The sequence below is a fragment of the Labeo rohita genome, chromosome 16, assembly GCF_022985175.1.
Source record: "Labeo rohita strain BAU-BD-2019 chromosome 16, IGBB_LRoh.1.0, whole genome shotgun sequence".
Taxonomy (NCBI): domain Eukaryota; kingdom Metazoa; phylum Chordata; class Actinopteri; order Cypriniformes; family Cyprinidae; genus Labeo; species Labeo rohita.
Window position 1 is genome coordinate 6,601,628 of NC_066884.1, and position 20,504 is coordinate 6,622,131.

The 20,504-nt window shown below is 33.6% G+C and overlaps 1 protein-coding gene across 4 annotated transcripts in view; it reads left to right on the top strand.

The window, feature by feature from the left end:
• The window catches only part of rims2a (regulating synaptic membrane exocytosis 2a), a 197,545-nt gene that overhangs the window by 31,713 nt on the left and 145,328 nt on the right, over window positions 1-20,504 (top strand). For all 4 annotated transcript variants that reach the window (XM_051130500.1, XM_051130497.1, XM_051130498.1 and 1 more), the window contains exons 3-4: window positions 2,610-2,820; window positions 14,298-14,575. In XM_051130500.1, the coding sequence (XP_050986457.1) occupies window positions 2,610-2,820; window positions 14,298-14,575 (489 nt within the window). The remainder of the gene's footprint in view (window positions 1-2,609; window positions 2,821-14,297; window positions 14,576-20,504) is intronic.

Consider the following 20,504-nt stretch of genomic DNA (forward strand, 5'->3'; position numbering starts at 1 on the left):
CAGCCACAAAAAATAGTCTCAAGGCTGCACATGATGCTTTAATTGCTGATGAAGTGGGCTGAGAAACAGAAAGTTCTCATCACTATTGCACATCCGTCTGACACCTTCTGCAGTCGCAACAGACACTTTAATCAGAGCTACTGCTTATTGACAACCAACAAAACATGGTTGTAAGCCGTTGTAGTGATTATGTACATACTTCATCATGGATCTGGCTTTAAGTTATATTTTTGGGCTTTTATGCCTTTAATGGACAGGACCATAGTGGGATGACGGGAAAGCATTGGACAGAGAGGGGAGCGGGATTGACCTCGAGACGGGAATCAAACTCAGGCTGCTGCAAGCACATTTGCGCCATATGTTGGCGCACTAACCACAAGACTATCGGCGCAGACTGGATGGATGTGGCTTTTCTTTTAGAACAATATATTTGTTTTCATGATTTATTTATTTAAAAAAAAAAAAAAAAAAAAAAAAAAAGAAAAAAAACATATTATGATATTGTATATGTTTAAAAAAATTAATATGTGACTCTGGAACACAAAAACAGTCATAAATGTAAATTTTTTGAATCATCTGAATAAATAAGCTTTCCATTTATGTATTTGTTAGGATAGGACAATATTTGGCCAAGTTACAACTATTTGAGAATCTGGAATCTGAGGGTGCAAAAAAATCAGAATACTGAGAAAATCACCTTTAAAATTGTCCAAAATGAAGTTCTTAGCAATGCATATTACTAATCAAAAATTAAGTTTTGATATTTACGATAAGAAATTTACAAAATATCTTCATGAAACATGATCTTAACTTAAAATAAAATTTAATAATATGATCATTTTGACCCATACAATGTATTTTTGCCTTTTGCTACAAATATACCCAAGCTACTTATGATTGGTATTGTGGTCCATGGTCACATATACACAGTGCAAAAGTTTGGAGTTGGTAAGATTTATTTATTTTTTACTTATACATTTTTTTTTAAGTTTCTTGTGCACACCAAAGCTGTGTTTATTTGATTAAAAAATACAGTAAAAGTATTAATGTCGTGAAATAGTATTTGAATATAAAATAACTCTTTTCTAGTGTAATATATTATTGCATTCAGAAATCATTCATATGTAAAATATACAGTAGTCAACATCTGAAGTTGATCAAAAAAGTTAATCAAAATTGTCCTAAGATGATAACAGATATTGTTTTTTGTTTTAGGAAAACTGTGATCAAATATTTTGATCCACTTCAAATGTTATTACTGTATATATAGACATATATATACAAATATATACATGTAAGACAAGAACAGGTGTTGTTTTGGTATATATATATATATATATATATATATATATATATATTATTGTAATACACATACATGCACACACACATATAAATGTGACCCTGGACCACAAAACCAGTCATAAGCGTCAATTTTTTGAAATTGAGATTTATACATTATCCGAAAGCTAAATAAATAAGCTTTCCTTTGTTAAGATAGGATGATATTTGGCTGAGGTACAACTATTTGAAAATCTGGAATCTGAGGGTGCCAAAAAATCTAAATATTAAGAAAATCACCTTTAAATTTGTGAAAATGAATTAAGTACTTCAGTGCATAATACTAATCAAAATTTAAGTTTTGATATATTTACGGTAAGAAATTTACAAAATATCTTCATGGAACATGATCTTTACTTAATATCCTAATGATTTTTGGCATAAAAGAAAAATCAATAATTTTGACCCATACAGTGTATAATTGGTTACTGCTACAAATATACCCATGCTACTTAAGACAGTTTTTGTGGTCGAGGGTCACATATAGAGAGAGAGAGAGAGCAAGATCTTAGAAATGTATAAATGGTATATAAGTCTTATACCATTTTCAGCAAGTTTTAAATTTATTGTAATATACACAGTTCAAAAGTTTGGAGTCTGTAAGATTATTTATTTGTTTGCTGTTTTTTTTTATATGCACACCAAAGCTGTGTTTATTGGATCAAAATACAGTAAAAACATTCATGTTGTAAAATATTATTATGTTTTAAAAAATGTATTTTAAAATGTAGTTCATTTAGCAAAATTGTCAGCATCATTACTCCAGTATTGCTTAATATGTTGATTTCCTGCTCAAAAAACAAATTTTTTGATACATTTTTTCAGAATTCTTTGATGAATAGAAAGTTCAAAAGAACAGCATTTATTTTATTTTATATGTAAACAGAATCTTTTGTTGCATTTGAAAAAAAACTTTTATATTTTTTATAGTAGACTTTACTATTGCTTCATATTCATTTTATAGCTGTATACTATTACTGTACATCAGCAATTATTTAGTGTTTTATTTCTATAAAGGTTTTTAGCATAATTAACTGACCAAAGGTTAATATTTGAATGAAACACAAGTCGATTAAGTCTAATGAACAATGAATGAGCAATAACATTATCTGTTTGGTTGCAACACATTATAATACCCTGATATCCCATTTCTCAGGTGTATTATTATTATTATTATTATTATTATTATTATTATTATTACTATATTATCATAATATTTAAACGTATGTGTTTTCTTGCTGTATTAAACACGTGTGTTCTGTTCCCTGCAGGAAATTGCATCAGCAATTTGAAATGTATAAGGAGCAGGTGAAGAAGATGGGGGACGAAGCACAGAGCACCCAGGAGCTGAAGAGTGACGCCCCCACCTGCGGAATCTGCCATAAAACCAAGTTTGCCGACGGCTGTGGCCACCTCTGTTCTTATTGCCAAACTAAGTTCTGCGCTCGCTGTGGAGGAAGAGTTTCACTACGCTCTAACAAGGTACAGCCTTGACGCACCTCAGATCACACAGACGTTTATACACAAGCACTGACTAATTCCTGTAATGATGGCCGTGTTCTGAATGGAATATAGCACACTGCAAACTGCCTAATAACTTCCAAGTTGTTTTTTTTTTTTTTTTTTGCATATCATATTTTGTACACCAGGCTTTTATGGCTCATGTATTGAGAATATGGAGATCATACTTTGCTTGCAATTTGGTGCAGATGTTGTCTAAAAAAATAATAGCAATTCCGTATTAAATATATAATAAGCTACAATAATGTTAGAAATTGCATTTGATATCACTTGCGCTTGATATCACTATACTGTACTTATGCATACTGCAAATGCAGTGTGCGTAAATGCCATTCTGAGCATATTTAATATTCAAAGCTCATAAAGGAGGTGTTTTTGACAAATGTGATGGTGTGATTTTTATAGATGCTAAATAGTTCAACTTATTAATGCATTGCCTTTTTGTCATGAAATTTCATGCAGAAATAATTCAGTGCATTTGATCTTATAGTGTTATTTCCTGCTGTGCCGCTGAGGGTTGAGCAGGTAAAGCCACGACCACAAGAGGGCGATACTCCCTCTGTTTCACTGTTTCCATCACATTGGCCCGTTGGCCCAGGGCGATGGAAGTATCAGGCCAGAAACTGCTTATCTAACCTTTTGATTCCTCTCTTCCAGTACAGTCTTGATGCTTTTAAGTGACTTTGCTCAGAGTAATAAGCGGCGATGTGATTCGATGCAGTAGTACATGAACATCTCTTTATGTGTGTCTAAATGTCACTCACACTTGTTCTCCCCTCTTGTTTTTCCCTTGTCTTTCTCTCTTGCTTTTCCTCTCCTGTGGAATTGCAACAGGAGGATAAAGTGGTCAGCATCCTTTTTTCTTGTCTATGCTTTGATATTTAGCTTAGGTGACTGCACACCTCCATTAAAGGTGCTGTAAGCGATTGTTTTATGTTTTTTGGAGCAGCACGCATAAAATGAGCCGCAGAAATATCTCACAGGTAGTAAAGACATTTAAAACTCATTTTTAAGCCAATCAGATTGCTCTACAGACCTTTGATAGATGAGTTTTTGGAAAGAATGTGTGTGGTTTAACAATTAAAATACACAATTATCAATTTTTCAAGGATAACAGCATGACGTTTTGGCAACAATTTATGTCCGTTACACTTTTTTTAAATACAAATACAATTTAATACAATGTACTTCAAAAGTAAATTCATTTTCACTTTTTATATTTATTAATGTATTTGTATAATTATATTTAGTATACAGTTTTTTTTCACAAATTAATTAATGTACTTTTTATCACTTAAAACGTATTGATTAAAAATCTGTAAATAAAATAAAATATTACAGTTAAAGTATTATATTAATGTTAATTAATGTAACATTTATTTATATTATATTATATTATATTATATTATATTATTGATACTTACATTTATCAATTCACTTCTTTCAATTAAAAAATATGTAATTTTTTTTTCTATTTTACATTTATTTTAACAGTTTTTACAATTATAGCAAAATGGTTGGAGTTATTAAAATGGCTGAAATCGCTTACAGAACCTGTACTAAAAGAAAAATGGTTGTGATATTGCTATAATCAACTGGATGACATTGCATCACCCTTCATTTCAACATCAGCACCTTTTCATATTATTTTAAAGAGGGAAACCACAATAACAGCCTTAGAGTAAATAAGAAACAACTTTGTGAATTCTTTCATTTTTGTTGTAGTTGTGATTGAATAGCGACAGATCATAAAATAGCGGGAAAAATATGTATTACACTGTATTATTGCAATTTCATAAAACAAATAAGATCTCTCTATAGTTTTTTTTTTTTAAACAATTGATTCCAACAGTGACATTCCAGTGGCATCAAATAGAGATTTGGCTTAAATCTCCTGCTTCTCAGATGTTTCCTACAAAGAGAAAGACTCGGTAATCTACTGTATGTCCCCTTTATAGGTTCAGAATTTCATTTTTTATTAAGGACAAAGTTGATAGTTAAATGAGAACTCCCTGAGCAATTAAACAGCAGCCCCTTTATTGTGCCTGTTGTTTTGGCTGCATGAGTACAGTGTAGTAAAAGTGTTGCGTCCGGCTCCAGGCTAGCAGGCGGCACGGCTCTTTGTGCAGAAGAACAATAGAAATGCTCTCGTGTTCCCTTGAGCACAGATGGTGATGCAGCAGGTTCACCTGGAGTGGTACCTGTCTGAGTTATGGTGATCCCCACTCATGCAAACCTGTGAGTCTAACTAGTCTTGATAAAGCCCACTAATATGGCAGTACGTGGGTGAAACATTTTGCACCAAAATCAACTTGGAAAAAAAAAAAAAAATCTAAAATTATATTTTGATTTAAAATGAAGACTATTCTTTACTTGACCAGATGTATACAGATAAAATTCCATTTCTATAAAGACATTTCAGGCTATTTATTACCATAATATGTCCAGATGTATAAATCTAAAATGAAAACAAACTTTATCAATAGTGATTCTCAGGAATTGCAGGTTCAATGGCTCTGCAAATTTGAGTACAGTTTGAGACATTAGTTTGAAACTCTATGGAAGATGAAGTCAAAAGTTTACATACACCTTGCAGAATCTGCAAAATGTTAATTATTTTACAAAAATAAGAGGGATCATACAAAATGTGTGTTATTTTGTATTTAGTACTGACCTGAATAAGATATTTCACATGAAAGACGTTTACATATAGTCCACAAGAGAAAATAGAAAGTTCAAACGCTCACTGATGCTTCAGAAGGAAACACGTTGCATTAAAAGCCAGGGGTGAAACTTTTGAACAGAATGAAGATGTGTACATTTTTCTTATTTTGCCTAAATATCTTTTTTTGTTTGTTTGTTTGTTTGTTTCATTTAGTACTGCCCTTTAGAAGCTACAGAAGACATACATATTTCCCAGAAGACAAAAAAAGTTACATTTACCCTGATCTTCAAATTCCAAAAGTTTTCACCCCCCGGCTCTTAATGCATTATTTTTTCTTCTAGAGCATCGGTGAGCATTTGAACCTTCTGTAATAGTTGCATATGAGTCCCTCATTTGTCCTCAGTGTGAAAAGATGGATCTCAAAATCATACAGTCATTGTTGGAAAAGATTCAATGCTGAAAAAACAAAAAGAATTGTGGGACATGAAGGATTTTTCTGAAGAACAACAGGCAGTTTAATGGTTCAGGACAAACAAGGGACTCATGAACAACTATCACTAAACAAAAAACAAAAACACAGCTGTGGATAATTCAGGTAACAACACAGTGTTAAAAATCAAGTTTATGTAAACTTTTGAACGGGATCATTTTTATAAATTCAACTATTTTCTTAAGTGAACTATATGTAAATGTCTTTTATGTGAAATATCTTTGGTCAGTACTAAAAAAAAATAACATGCATCTTGTATGATCCCTCTTATTTTGGTAAAATAATTAACATTTTGCAGATTCTACAAGGTGTATGTAAACTTTTGACTTCAACTGCACAGTATGTGATGCTACTGGGGTCTTTCTCTGTTAAAAAAATCTGAGAAGCAGGAGGTAAAAGTCAGTTTGTTCACCATTTAATCTCATGACTATCTAGGGAAAAAAAAAAGAGATTAGAGATTATATTTCTGTAACCAGCCCTTACTGGTTATATTTTGTGACACTGGTAGAGTGTGTCGTTTTCATGTTTCTCTCTTTTACCTCTGTCGTCTGAGTGTTAGATGTTTGTCTGATTTTTGGGATCTTGGTTCTCTGCGCTTCCTTACTTTTTCCGGATATCTCAGCAGTAGCAGGGCCGTGCTCAGCTTTTATCCGGTTGCCCGGCAGAGGATTGAATTGCTGGTTAGTTCTTGATGACTGGATTTTGTTTCTCCCCTCTGTGGTTTACTCCATTAAGGGTTAGAATGGAGACAGTACTTGTGATTCTAAACTCTCTGACCCCTAGAGACAGTTTTGCATAGAAATATCTTCATATCCAAAACCTAGAAGTTGTTGTTCATGGTCAAAGAAAACCTGAAGGCTGTTTGTACCTGTTTCATTCTGATCAGCTGGTGCAAAAGTAGTATTGCTTTGCTATTTTTTAAAGTCAGAAGCTGTTTTTAAAAAGATTGATTAAACAGTTTTTGGATATTTTATACATATAAAATATAATAGATTTACAAAATGTTGGATATTTGATTTATATTTAAGCATTTACTGATGGCTGTCACAAAATTTGAAACCAATAAAACTGTTTTAATTAATTGAAGCTAAAAATAAAACAAATATAAATATTTGATGGAAAATTCAAAATTTTGGCAACCAACTGAAGTAAAATGTGAGTTTAATTTGAAATATTGAAATTATAAAAAAAAATAAACCTGACATATAAATTAAAGCTAAATAGAAATATTAAAAAATGTCAGAAGTACATAATAAATTTAATAAAACAAAATGTTTTAATAAAAAATAATTAAAATTAACACTAAAAAGTCAAACTCTATAGTATATAAATAATAGTATATCAATAATATTGAAGTAACACTGATCTGATTGTTTATAATTTTAAACAGAATTGTCAAAAGTATAATTAATTTCTTTATATTTAAAAGTTTGTTGTAAGTAGCAGTGATGGTAAATATCTCTGCTATCTTTCCCTTCATCATGATGATGTTTTTCGATGGATATACAGTCGGTCTTAATGAACGCGCAGACATTGCCTCATGTTTGTCGCCAGAACTCGATTCAGCTGCGCTATCATGTTCCAGTGTGTGATGTCCGACAGCTCCCATCGCCGCACGAGACACCGGGAGCTGTAAATATTGATGCTGTCTCGAACAGGATCTCTTTCACCACAGCTGTCAGTGTTTGGGGAAGAGAAGAAAAAGCTGATGGAAAAAGAGCTGATTTCACCACTGACGCTTTTCACTGACACTGAAGCTAGATTTGGTACTAACTGCTGTCTGGATCTATGTTTATTTTTGTAACGATTTTTGAAAGATTTAAGGGAATAGTTGACTCATGTAAATTATTGTTATGATTTACTCATCCTCATGTCGTTCCAAATCTCCATGCTGTTACTGTTTTCAGTGGAACACAAACAGGAGATCTTTTCCATCAGACAGCTCTTTTCTCTGCAGTGACAGTTATAGTCTCCATGACTGTCAGGCTCTTAAAGGTCACAACAAAACCAGCAAATAATAATAAATAAGTAATAATAACCATAAAATACTATAAATGTATAGTCTACATGGCCTGTTTTTAAGTCTTGAAATAATGGCTGCTGAAAATTCAGCTTTATCATTACACAAATAAACTACTTTTTAAAACATGTCAAAAGAAAACAGTTATTGTGGTAATATTTTACAATATTACTGTTTACAATATTTCCCTGGACTGTAAAGCTTCACAACTAGTCCTGGTCTCCCATATACAATTAGGTTTTACTTCACTTCATATAAATAGTAGAAAGGTGACAGGAAATGGTAGGGAGAATGGATTGGATGTGCTCAGGGAATGACCTAAGCATACACATCACCCACTAAGCCACACCCACAGCATAGTTTTTAAAGGAATAATTCACCCAAAAATGAAAATTCTGACATTAATTACTCACCCTCATGTCGTTCCAAACCTGTAAAACCTTCATTTATCTTTGGAACACAAATTTTTGATGAAATGCGAGCGCTTTTTGAGCCTCCATAGACAGCAAGGGAACTACCACAGTCAAGGCCCAGAAAGGTAGTAAGGACGTTGTTAAAATAGTCAGTGTGACATTAATAGTTCAGCTGTAATGTTATGAAGCTACGAGAATAATTTTTGTCTGCAAAGACAGCAAAAATAACAACTTTATTCCACAATTTCTTCCAGGTCAATCAGCCACAATTCAATGAGAGTACCACAGTTTTCAGGTGAACTATCCCTTTAATTTTAAAATAAGAGAAATGAATGAATACGGTGCCAAAGATTAGTTTATATGCCTCCGAATCTGGAAAGGGGTAATTAAATGTAACAAATTATTTTCAAAAATCTTTAATTGGAATTTTAACAAACTTAAAATGATAATTGCCTTAATATTTTAAGTAACTGAAAACAGTGATCAAAGTACATTTTATAAAAATCGCCTGTAATTTTCAGTAATTTCATACTTATGTGTTTATATTAGGTACGTTAGCCGCTGTGGCACTTTGTCCTCCTTGGAAAGCGATGGCATAGTTAAAACATCCGGTGGTGTGGGTTTTTTTTAGGAAATTTTCTGCAGATTTCCAGTAAATACTACCATGTATTGTGCACATTATTTTTTGACAGACATTGATGTGCAAGATGCACAGATGAATGATGTCAAATCGAAAACAGATAGATCATATAGATCAACGTTTTTAGCCGGCAAGTATTCAATGAAATTATTGATGCACGTGAGTGTGTAATGTTGATGTTTTTAGTTGTAATATTCTGACTGACAGTCAATGTCCATCAAGTTTTTGACGTATTTGATTTTTTGGTATTATAAAACGTAAATGTTCGCAATGCTTTTTGCATAGCTATACTTATTTTATGGAATTACACTGTAAAAAAACATTTGAGTCAACTATAATTTGTTACCCCACTGCCTTGTTGACTTAAAATGCTAAGTTTAGTTGACTTGAAATGTTGAGTTGTACTAACTGACAACTTAACATTTTAAGTTGAATCAACTCAAATATCTAAGGAAGCTGGGTAACAAACCCAGATTTTAAGTTTAACAAACCAAATTTTTAGTTGTGACTTAGTACAACTTAACATTTCAAGTTGATTAAACTTATTTGAACTGACTGAACTTAATTTTAAGGCAGCAGGGTAATAAATAATTTTAAGTTGACTCAACAAATTGTGTTTTTATTTATTTGTTTATTTATTTTTATTTCATGGCTTAAATAAATTACATGTTGCTCAGAGACTTACATTCAGCTGTCACCAATTTGTTCTTTTGAAAATCAAGTTTCTCTCTCTCTTTTTTTTTTTTTTTTTTTTTTTGCCAGAAAAGGAGTGGTTTTGATGCACAAAGTCTGTCTATTGTCGCTTACAACAAAATTATTTTATTTTAACAGATCCTCTTGTGAATAATAGCAAAAAAAAAGCTTGAAAGCTGTTGTTTTATTATTACCCCTTTAGCAGATTTTGCTATAATGTGATTGATTTTGCAAACATAATATCTGATGCACATCAGTGACTTGACACATTTTGATGTTGAAGTTCGTGTTTGTGTCTTCATCAGCGTCCTTTGAAGAGAGTTAGCGAGCGTTGTGCATGGGTAATGAGTCAGACTCAGCCCCGGTGGAGCTGTGCGCTCACATGCATCGGTAATGAGACCCGTGTTAGTGATGCTCGGTGGCAAAAACATGATTACGTACCGCTCCGATCGCTCTATATCATCTTCCTGCACAAGCAATTGCTTTCATTTCGCTGCTTATTATTTTTGACAACTCGGATCGATCTCAGGATTAATCGTCTTTGCTTTTTCCTTCAAAATCTTAACTGAAGCACAATCTTGACAGCAGAAGGAGCATTTGATCCCCAACTCTAAAAGGTCACCCGTTACGCAGGACTTTGGCATGTGAAACCTTGCGGAGCTGTCCGTGAGTTTTGAATTCAGTTATTGAACATTGGTTTTATCCATTTGGACTGAACAATACGCAGCCGACATGGGTAAGCATGACAGTGATTATCATTAAGCTTTTATTGTGTTATTGAGATTCAGGCAATGGAAAAAACTGCATATTGTTATTTGAAAAAAAAAAACTGTTTAGTCATTAGAAAATATGAACATAATAATCACCTTTTTTTAATAACAGCTTGTTAAAAAATGGATCTCATAATGTAAACAGCAGCTTGATTTATAATTCAATTATTTAAATCCTGTTCGCACAATATTTCAGCTAATAATAGAGGCACTTTTTGACAAAGTGACATACCCCTAGAGGACTGAGCTGCAAATGTTCTCTTCCTCTTCGAGATCTGTCTATTTTTGATTCTGTCGCTGCATAATTAACACTTTGTTTAACAGGTCCTTTTTAAGTTGAGAGAAAATAAAACCTATGAATATGCATTCAGTCTATTATGAGCTGCCGAGATCTAAATATAGAAGCATGTTAAATATTCATGCTCCACCTGCAGGCTGTGTTTTAGCTGGTGAATGATAACGCTCCCCTCATCATGAACTTCCTCACTTTTATCAAACATCTATAAAATATTCAGCGGCCCAGGGCGGCCTCTCCAGTTATTATAAAGACTCATATTTATGTTTATGTTTTACATACAGTTCCTTACAGAGGTAGTCAGATGGTTAATCAAATCTTGTGTTGTAGTATTTAAAAAACTGGCACTGATTAGAAAAATTTAATTTTTAATCTAATAATAATTATTTATTTTATTTTATTTTATTTTGGGAAATAAGTATTGTGGACATCATTGGCTTTGTTGTGTCTAAAGGTCATTTAAATTAGGTTTAGGTCCTTAGAAGTGATGTTATGATTATTATTATTATTTTACAATTTATTAATCTAGTTGTGGTTTTCATTAGATTTCCATTAATAAAAATACTGTAATACAATACAGCATGAGCTGTATGAATTCTTTATATTTTAAATTATTTGCTTTTACTTTAATCAAATAAATAAAGAAATGTAATGTAATGTAAAATATAGACATAATTTTATTTTCACTAAATATAATTGCTTTTATTTATTTATTTTGGCTCTTTTGATTTTGGAGCGAAACATGAGCTTGACATGCTCTTGACAGGCTTCATGAGATTCACCCAGAAAGGTCCCCTGCCATTTGATACCAATGACCGCTCACTCAGCACTTTATCAATTTTTCACCGTGCACATCTTTTCGTTTGTCTATCGCTGACTGACCAAACATTCATCACAATAACACTCGCATCCATCTGCGGTATGTCTCATAGCCGGTCGCAGTGCAATTGCTCTCCGTGATCTTATCAAAAACCACTTGAAAGATGTGACCTTTTCACTTTATTGTATGATAGGGCAGCTCATACACAACTTTTCAATTTTCATAACAGTTATTGGTTTTGAATACAGGCTCTTTTGTTTGATATTACAGTAAAAAAAAAAATTTGATCATCATTGATGCTCAATTTCTTCTGAAGAGCTGTTCTTTCCGAAGAATCAAAGTGAATAAATGCCCACCAGGGGCTGCTCATACAGTACAATTTGTGTGTTATATTACTATCCTGTAAGGAACAGTTTTTGAAAATTGTAGAATAATTTGAAGTTCATTTCTTCTGTGCGATGCATAATTTCCAGCAGCTGAGGTGTCATTATGTATTCAATCTGGGTGGATGAAAGCCTGTGTGTGCGGGTGAGACTCGGAGCATGTTTAATTACCACCAGCAAACTGGATGGCAGCTTTGATGCCAACCGCCTGCTAAGTGCATTTCTGCTGGGCAGATAACAAGGTCAAGTTGCCGTGCCCTCAGTGTTGGTGGGACTTCAAGAGATGTTCAGGAGTGTTGAGAGCAGGAGATTTGAGAGGTTGTAAAGACCTGAGTTCAGTAATACTAGTGATGCTTAATGCAAAAGTCACTACTCATTGTTTCCAGACAGGTTTCTAAACACTCACCACCATCTGCAGAGATGACGTATTTTTGTAGGCCAACACAGACATTAGTTTCACCCTGGTTCCCTTGACACTAACCTAATAGACTTTTTTCCTTTGGCTTTTGAATTAAAAATAGAAAATAAGCTGTGTGACTAACAAAAGTTTGATTCTGCTATTATTTAACACAAAATTTGAAATCTAAATATTGTTAGAAGTAAAAAGATGAATGTAGGCAAACAAACAACACTACAGTCAAAAGTTTTTGAACAGTAAGATTTTTAATGTTTTTTTAAAGTCTCTTCTGCTCACCAATCCTGCATTTGATCCAAATTATAGCAAAACAGTAACATTTTGAAATACTTTTACTGTTTAAAATAACTGTTTTCTATTTGAAAGCATTTATTCTTGTGATCAAAGCTACTTTTTTAGCATCATTAATCCAATCTTCAGTGTCACAGGATCCTTCAGAAATCATTCTAATATGCTGATTTGCTGTTCAAGAAATATTTTTTATTATTAATATTTAAAATAGTCGAGTACCTTTTTTCAGGATTCTTTAATAAATAAAAATATCCAAAGATCAGCATTTATCTGAAATAAAAAACTTTTGTAACATTATACACTATACCATTCAAAAGCTTGAAGTCAGTATGATTTTACAGAATCTGAAATTACAGAATTGAAACGTATTCAGCAAGAATTCTTTAAATTGATCAAAATCATGTTAAAGATATTTATAATGCTACAAAAGATTTCTATTTCAGATAAATGCTGTTCTTCTGAACTTTCTATTTATTACAGAAACCTGAAAAGTTTCCACTCTGCTGTTTTCGACATATTGATAATAAGTGTTTTTTGAACAGCAAATCAAAATATTAGAATGATTTCTGAAAGATCATGTGACTGGAGTAATGATGCTAAAAATTCAGCTTTGAAATGACTGGAATAAATTACATTTTAAAATATACTCGAATAGAAAACAGTTCTTTTAAATAGTAAAAATATTTCAAAATTTTACTTGCTGTACTTTGGATCAAATAAATGCAAGCTTGGTGAGCAGAAGAAACTTCTATAAAAAACATTCAAAATCTTACTGTTCAAAAACGTTTGACTGGTAGTGTGCATTGCGGTCTCATCACTTCAACTCTGGGGAAAAATGTCTGTCAAAATTGCATCAAAATTGTATCCTTGGTGGTCAAAACCTGTTTCCAGAGGCTTCCACCTCAGTCGAAATCGCGTTCCAGCTGGCGGGGGTTTCGATTGTACCGATGGACTGAAAAAACAACAACCATAAACTGTATAAAAGTATCTCAATTCTGCAAGAAAAATATAGACTTGGCAACACTTCAAGTAGTATTATTGCTGACCTTTTTATGTTATAGAGCATGAAAATATCTTAAGCTTGTGTTAACCACAGACTTATTTCATGCATTTAACACATTCAAAATCCCATTGACTTCAAAACAATGAAACCAGAAGTGCTTAAATGCTAATTCATCATCCCTGCAGTGCTCTGTAAGTCAGACAAACCAGGTAGCTCCACCCCCAAACTCATTCCATTGATTGAGCCAGAATTTTTTGCATTCTTCATTTCCTCTCACATGAATTTAAACAGTTTTGTTTGTCGGCTGCACCAGCATCACTGTTTCCCGAACCTGTTTGTTGTGGGACCTGCGTATGAGGTTCTGGACAAATATCCCAATATTCGCTCTGTCTTTGGCTTCACAGTTGACACACAAATGGCTGATTTAACACTACAAATCGCTTCTCCCACAACAGCAAGTTTTCATTCATCTCATTTAAGGGTGTTGATCTATGTCTTGAGTTCTTCTTTGATTCTAACTTCCTGCTCTCTCGCCGTCAGGTGATGTGGGTATGCAACCTGTGCCGAAAACAACAAGAAATCCTCACCAAGTCAGGGGCCTGGTTCTACAGCGGCCCAGGGGGCGCCCTGCCCTCGGGCGCGAGTGACCCTCGCCGCCGCCACGAAGAGGCTCCGCAGGAAAAGAAGGCCAAACTTCAGGAAACCCCACTGCTGTACCAGGGGCCTCTAGTGGACCGCAGCCGAGCTCCAGGACTCCCGCGGCAGGCGTCCCTCAACAACAACTCCACTCTGAAGCCCAACGACACCCTGAGCAACAGGTGAGTGCAGATGATATGGGTTCATGTGTTTTAAGTTTGCTAAGGTGTTGAAATGTTGCTAGGAGGTTACTAAGGGGTTGCTAGGCTGTTTTGGATTGTTGCTAATACATTCTTAAATGGTAGCTAGGGTATTCTTGGTGGTTGCTGGGATAAATGATTGCTATGGTGCTGCTAGGCAGTTGCTTGGGCTTTCTGGGTGGTTACTAGGGTGTTGCTAAGCAGTTTCTAAGTTGTTTCTAGGACATTGCTAGGTGGTTGTTATTGCGGTTTGGATAGTTGCTAGGATATTGCTAGGGTGTTCACAGTAGCTGATAAAAGGTTACTAAGGTGTTGCTAGGCTGTTCTAGATTGTTGCTTATACATTCTTAATTGGTTGCTAGGGTATTCTTGGTGGTTGTTGGGCTAAGTGATTGCTATGGTGCTACTAGGCAGTTGCTTTATTTTTTTGAGTGGTTACTAAGGTGTTGCTAAGCAGTTTCTAAGCTGTTTCTAGGATATGGTTGTAATTGTGGTTTGGATAGTTGCTAAAGCATTGCTATGATGGTCTCAGTTGCTGTTAGGAAGTTACTAAAGGTTGCTAGGCTGTTCTGGATTGTTGCTATTATGTTCTTAAAAGTAGCTAGGGTATTCTTGGTGGTTGCTGGGCTAAGTGATTGCTATGGTGCTGCTAGGCAAATTGACTGGGTTTTCTGGGTGGTTACAAGGGTATTGCTAAGCAGTTTCTAAGGTGTTTCTAGGACTTTGTTGTTATTATGGTTTGGATAATTGGCAGAACATTGCTAGGGTGTTCTCAGTGGTTTCTAGGAGATTATTAAGGTGTTGCTAGGTTGTTCTGTGGTGATTTCTCGACTAAGTGGTTGCTGTGGTGCTGCTTGGGTTTTCTAGTTGGTTATTAGTAGAATGTTGCTGTACAGTTGCTAAAGTGTTCTGGGTGGTTGCTAGGATGTTGCTAGGTGGCTGCTTTGGTGGTTTGAGTAGGTGCTAGGACATTGCTAGGCTGTTTTGGGTGATTGTGATGCTAAGTGGTCACTATGGCAGTTACTTGGGTTTTCTGGATGGTTACTAGGGTTTTGCTAATCAGTTGCTAAGGTGTTTAAAATATAATTTCAGAATATATTTATTAGTAGCTGGACTGCTAAATTGAAAATTGAAATTGACCTGAAAATAAAATCAGTTCATTTGACTTTAATATAAAATTTGTTGTACTAAATAAATAAATAAAAAAAAAAAAAAAAAAAAAAAAAAAAAAAAAAAAAAGTTATGTGAACTCAATAACTGATTATATTAAGCAGAAATCAAACTGAATGAGCTACAGCAGATTTCTAGTTCCTAGCATACATTTTCTTATGGGGATAAATGTTGAAAAGAAATGTTCTTTTATGCATTTTACACAGGATTAATATAAAGGGAGATCTGTTAGTGTTTATTGTTATTATGTTGGGATTTAAAAGGACTCTTGCTAAGGCAGTGGATAGTTTCTTTTTGTATTAGCACGTGTGCTTTGAGTGTAGTTTAATTGTATTTTTGGGAATATCTTTTCATAAACTCATTGGGTTTTAAAGCACATGTATGAGAAGTAGCTGTTTTTAACCACATATGCATACATAGACCATGTGAAATTGAAGCTGGGATAACAACAGCTGGAGCACACAATGCATTCGTTCAGGTTCCATCTGTTCCTCAGCGTTTACCATTGCTAATTTGTTGCTAAACACGCTAGACAGGTAAATAACAATCAGTAATTTATTGTGAAACCTGCTCTTGAACAAATGCAGGGAGTCATAGCACATTTATCAAACATTACACCCCTAATCTGCAGGGAGAAGCTAATGCAGTGTGAGCAGCGAGTGTGATTCTAATGTTTACCACACGGTGGTGGTGTCTCTCTGAGTCCTGGTATCAAATTCTCTGCCTCTTTTGCTGGGGTGTCCGTATCAGCTTCACTGCTCGGGGGTCAGGGGTCAGTCCTGGAGAGATGTCTCTGCAGAAACAGATGCCTGCTCCCTTGAATCCGTGGCGACCGCTGTGTGTTGGTTTGATTTTTTTTTTTTTTTTTTTTTTTTTTTTTTTTTTCCTGAATACCTGCGGAGGACTGTTGGGCCATGTGCCACAGGGATGAGGCTGATCTCACCTGCCGTTAGTGTGTGTTGTGTTGACATGAACACATTTGAATGACAAATCCTTAAAATTAACATTGCGTATTTAGACTTCATTTAGTATGTGGATATACTGGAGCAAGTTCTGTCATCACTTAATTGTTGGTCGTGTGCATGTTTAGCATGTTTGTTGTTTTTAAGACAGTGTGTCAAGTTAAAAATGTACCTTAATTCACTTCAATGTTTACACTACCATCCAAATGTTTGAGGTTAATGTTATTTATTATTACTTTATTTATTTACACTTCCATTCAAAAGATTTTTTTAAAGATGTCTCTTCTGCTCACCAAGCCTGCATTTATTTGATCCAAAGTATAGCAAAAACAGTAAAATTCTGAAATATTTTTTACTATTTAAAATAATTGTTTTTATTTGAATACTGTATATTTTAAAATGTAATTTATTCCTGTGATTTCAAAGCTGAATTTTTAGCATCATTACCCCAGTCACAATATCCTTTAGAAATCATTATAATATTCTGATTTGCTGCTCAAAAAAACAGTAATAATAATAATATTTATAATTATTATTATGTTGAAAAAGCTGAGTAGAATTTTTTCAGAACATCATTTATCTGAAATAGAAATCTTTTGTAGCATTATAAATGTCTTTATCATCACTTTTGATCAATTCAAAGCATCCTTGCTAAATAAGAGTATAATTTTTATGATTTCTACTTTTTTGTGTTTTGAATCAAATAAATGCAGGCTTAGTGATCAGAAGAGACTTCTTAAAAAAAAAAAAGAGAGAGAGAAAACTTACTGTTCAAAAACTTTTGACTGGTAGTGTATTTATTTGTTTTTTTTTTTGTTTGTTTGTTTTGTTTTTAGTTTTAAAAAAGTATGTTATGCTTTTTTTTTAGAAATACAGTACAAACAGTAATATTTAAGAAATAAATTACAATTTAAAATAAATATTTTTGGTTTGAATATTAGGGCTGTCAAATGATTAACTATGATTAATTGTATATAAAATAAAATTTTGAATTTTGCCTTAAATATGTGTGTGAACTGTATGCAATTATGATGTATATATAAATACACACAAATTAATGTATATATTTAAGAGAAATATGTTATGTACAGAATATTTGTATTTGTATATGAAGTATTTAAAAATTATAATAAATACATATACTTGTAAATATTTCTACATAAATGTGTTTGTATTTATTTATACATACATACATAATCACACAGAGTACACACACATATATTAGGCAAACTCAAACTTTTATTTTGTATGTGATTAATCATGATTAATCATTTGACAGCCCTATTGAATATATTATATAATTTATTCCTATGATGGAAATGCTGAACGTGTCACATGACCCAGTGTCACCTTTGTGTTCATAATCTATTATCAGTGTTGAAAACAGTTGTGCTGTTTTTAATAATTTTGTGAAAACCATTATTTTTTATTTTATTTTATTAGGTATTCTTTGATTTAAGGTTTAAAAAAACATCAGAAATTTCTTTACTGCAATTTTTTTTGTGATCAAATTAATGTTTATATATATATATATATATATATATATATATATATATATATATATATATATATATATATATATATATATATACAGTTTATCAGCTTATTAGTTTTAACTTAGTATCAAACCCATGGCCTTTGCAAAACTTGCTTAAAACCAAAAATATTTACCATGGTATTTAAATGTATACTCATGCTTGTACTCATGTACTTGGTGCGGTTCATTCGTTTTTACCCATCTCTGGCTTCTTTACCTGGCAGATGTCCGTGAAGCTCAGGACAGCAGGTGAGCTTTAAGCTGCTTTCACGGATGCAATCTGACATTTCCCGTAGAACAAAATGTGCGCCTCTCTGCTGCGAAATGTATAAAAAGCTACTCAGTGCTGTTCTTTTCGATCGGATCCGTTTGTATGCCGTGTTCTGTCACGAAAACTGTAAATGCTCATTTGCACTTTCTGTCTGGTTTGACGAGTTTAACGTGTTACCCCTTAAAAGGTTAGATGTTAAAAATGTGCCTGCCATATGGTAGCGAGGCAGCGTCTGATTGGTTCAGTATTGTGTAACAGAGAGTGTTTTAGCTCTACCTTAGTCCTGACTTTACACAAGTACTGCATTTTACAAAATTGCATTTTGAAAAGTGAGCAGCTGCTTTCAAAGTTTATGCCATGAACTGTTCCTTTAAATGTTGCTAGGACCACAGAAGTAATTTTAGTTTCATAATATGAAAAATCAAGGTATTAAACTGTATAAACAGTTGCACAACTCTTAAAGGGTTGCAACCCTCATATTAAATGAATAGAAAATAAAACAGCTCATGCAATAAATATGCTATTTTAATCATTTCAGGCCCTAAGTCTGTTTATGGAAAGTGGCAGGGGTGTTTTGGGGTTAACTGCTGCCAAAGTGGATAAGAACGGCCTGACCGTTCGGCGGGAGAATGTGTTAAATAGTTTGATGCCCAGGAATAGAGCTCAGGAAATCACAGAAAAGCACTTCCATTAATCTTAAAGAATGTTTAAATTAACTCTGATTCTCCTCTCCTGAAAAAGTGCTGACAGCCTATTTATATCCTGAAATAATGTGGGAAGAGCCTAATTTGTCTTGGTCTCGGAGGTGTCATTGGAGCGAACGCTCAGACGCGGCGCGAGTGTGGGTGAAACTGCTAGATGAAACAATAATAATTACACTGGGATTCGGATTTAATTACAGCCGTTATGTTTCTCTGGGTTTCACGGCTTTTCGTGCGTTTGCATCTCCTCCCCCTCCATCTATAAAATCCATTAGTGTTTTTATTGGAGCTAGATGCAATGTGACACCCAAGTTGAGCCACAGACAACAAAGGTTGTTTTAAAGCTGAAATTAGTTCGACAAAATGCATGAGTCATTTGTAGGGTTGGGAGCTGATCTTCTATTGTCACAGCAGGTACTGCAGTATGGACAGACGTGCATATTGTGTTGGTTGTTCAAGAGGTCAGCACAAGTTTCACTTTAAGTATGATGTAATCAGGTTTCATGCTCTTGGTTTAGCGCTGTGGGAGCTGATGTTGTGATATGGAGATTTTGTCTTGAGAGAATTATTAAGAGAATGAAAGATGCACCTGCAGGAATTCAGTATCAGCATTCTGATCTCACACCTGCCTGCTCCCTAGACCATTCAACGCTAATGATTTAAACGCTGATCTCTAAACAATTGGTGCATTTCAGCTTTAGCATGCGCATCTGTGCATACATATTTTTTTTTTTCTGAGATATCTGTCTATTGGGGTGTGACGAGACACTTATCCCACGAGACGAGACATGAGACTGGGTTCACGAGAACGAGACGAGACAAGATTTTTAAACTTTTCTTAAGAAATCCTCAATGATTAAATATATAGGAAAAATAGTCTTTTATTCAACTGAAAAAGACAAAATGCAAAAAAATGTAGGTGCATTTTGAACTTTATGAAATTAAACTTATTAAAAAATATACAGTATTAAACAACATTTAAACGAGAGCTTCACGATTCTGGATAAATTGAGAATCCCAGTTTTTAATAAATTGGAGATCACGATTCTCACGATTCTGGAGAAAAAAAGATTAGAAAACTAAACAAAATAACGTAATTCACTAGTGGTTCTGACAAACTGTTCATTGCTTAAGTCTTTTAAAAACATATATTAATTTAAAAAAAAAAAAAAGATCGTGCTGCGAGATCTTGTCACATCCCTACTATCTATCTATCTATCTATCTATCTATCTATCTATCTATCTATCTATCTATCTATCTATCAATCAT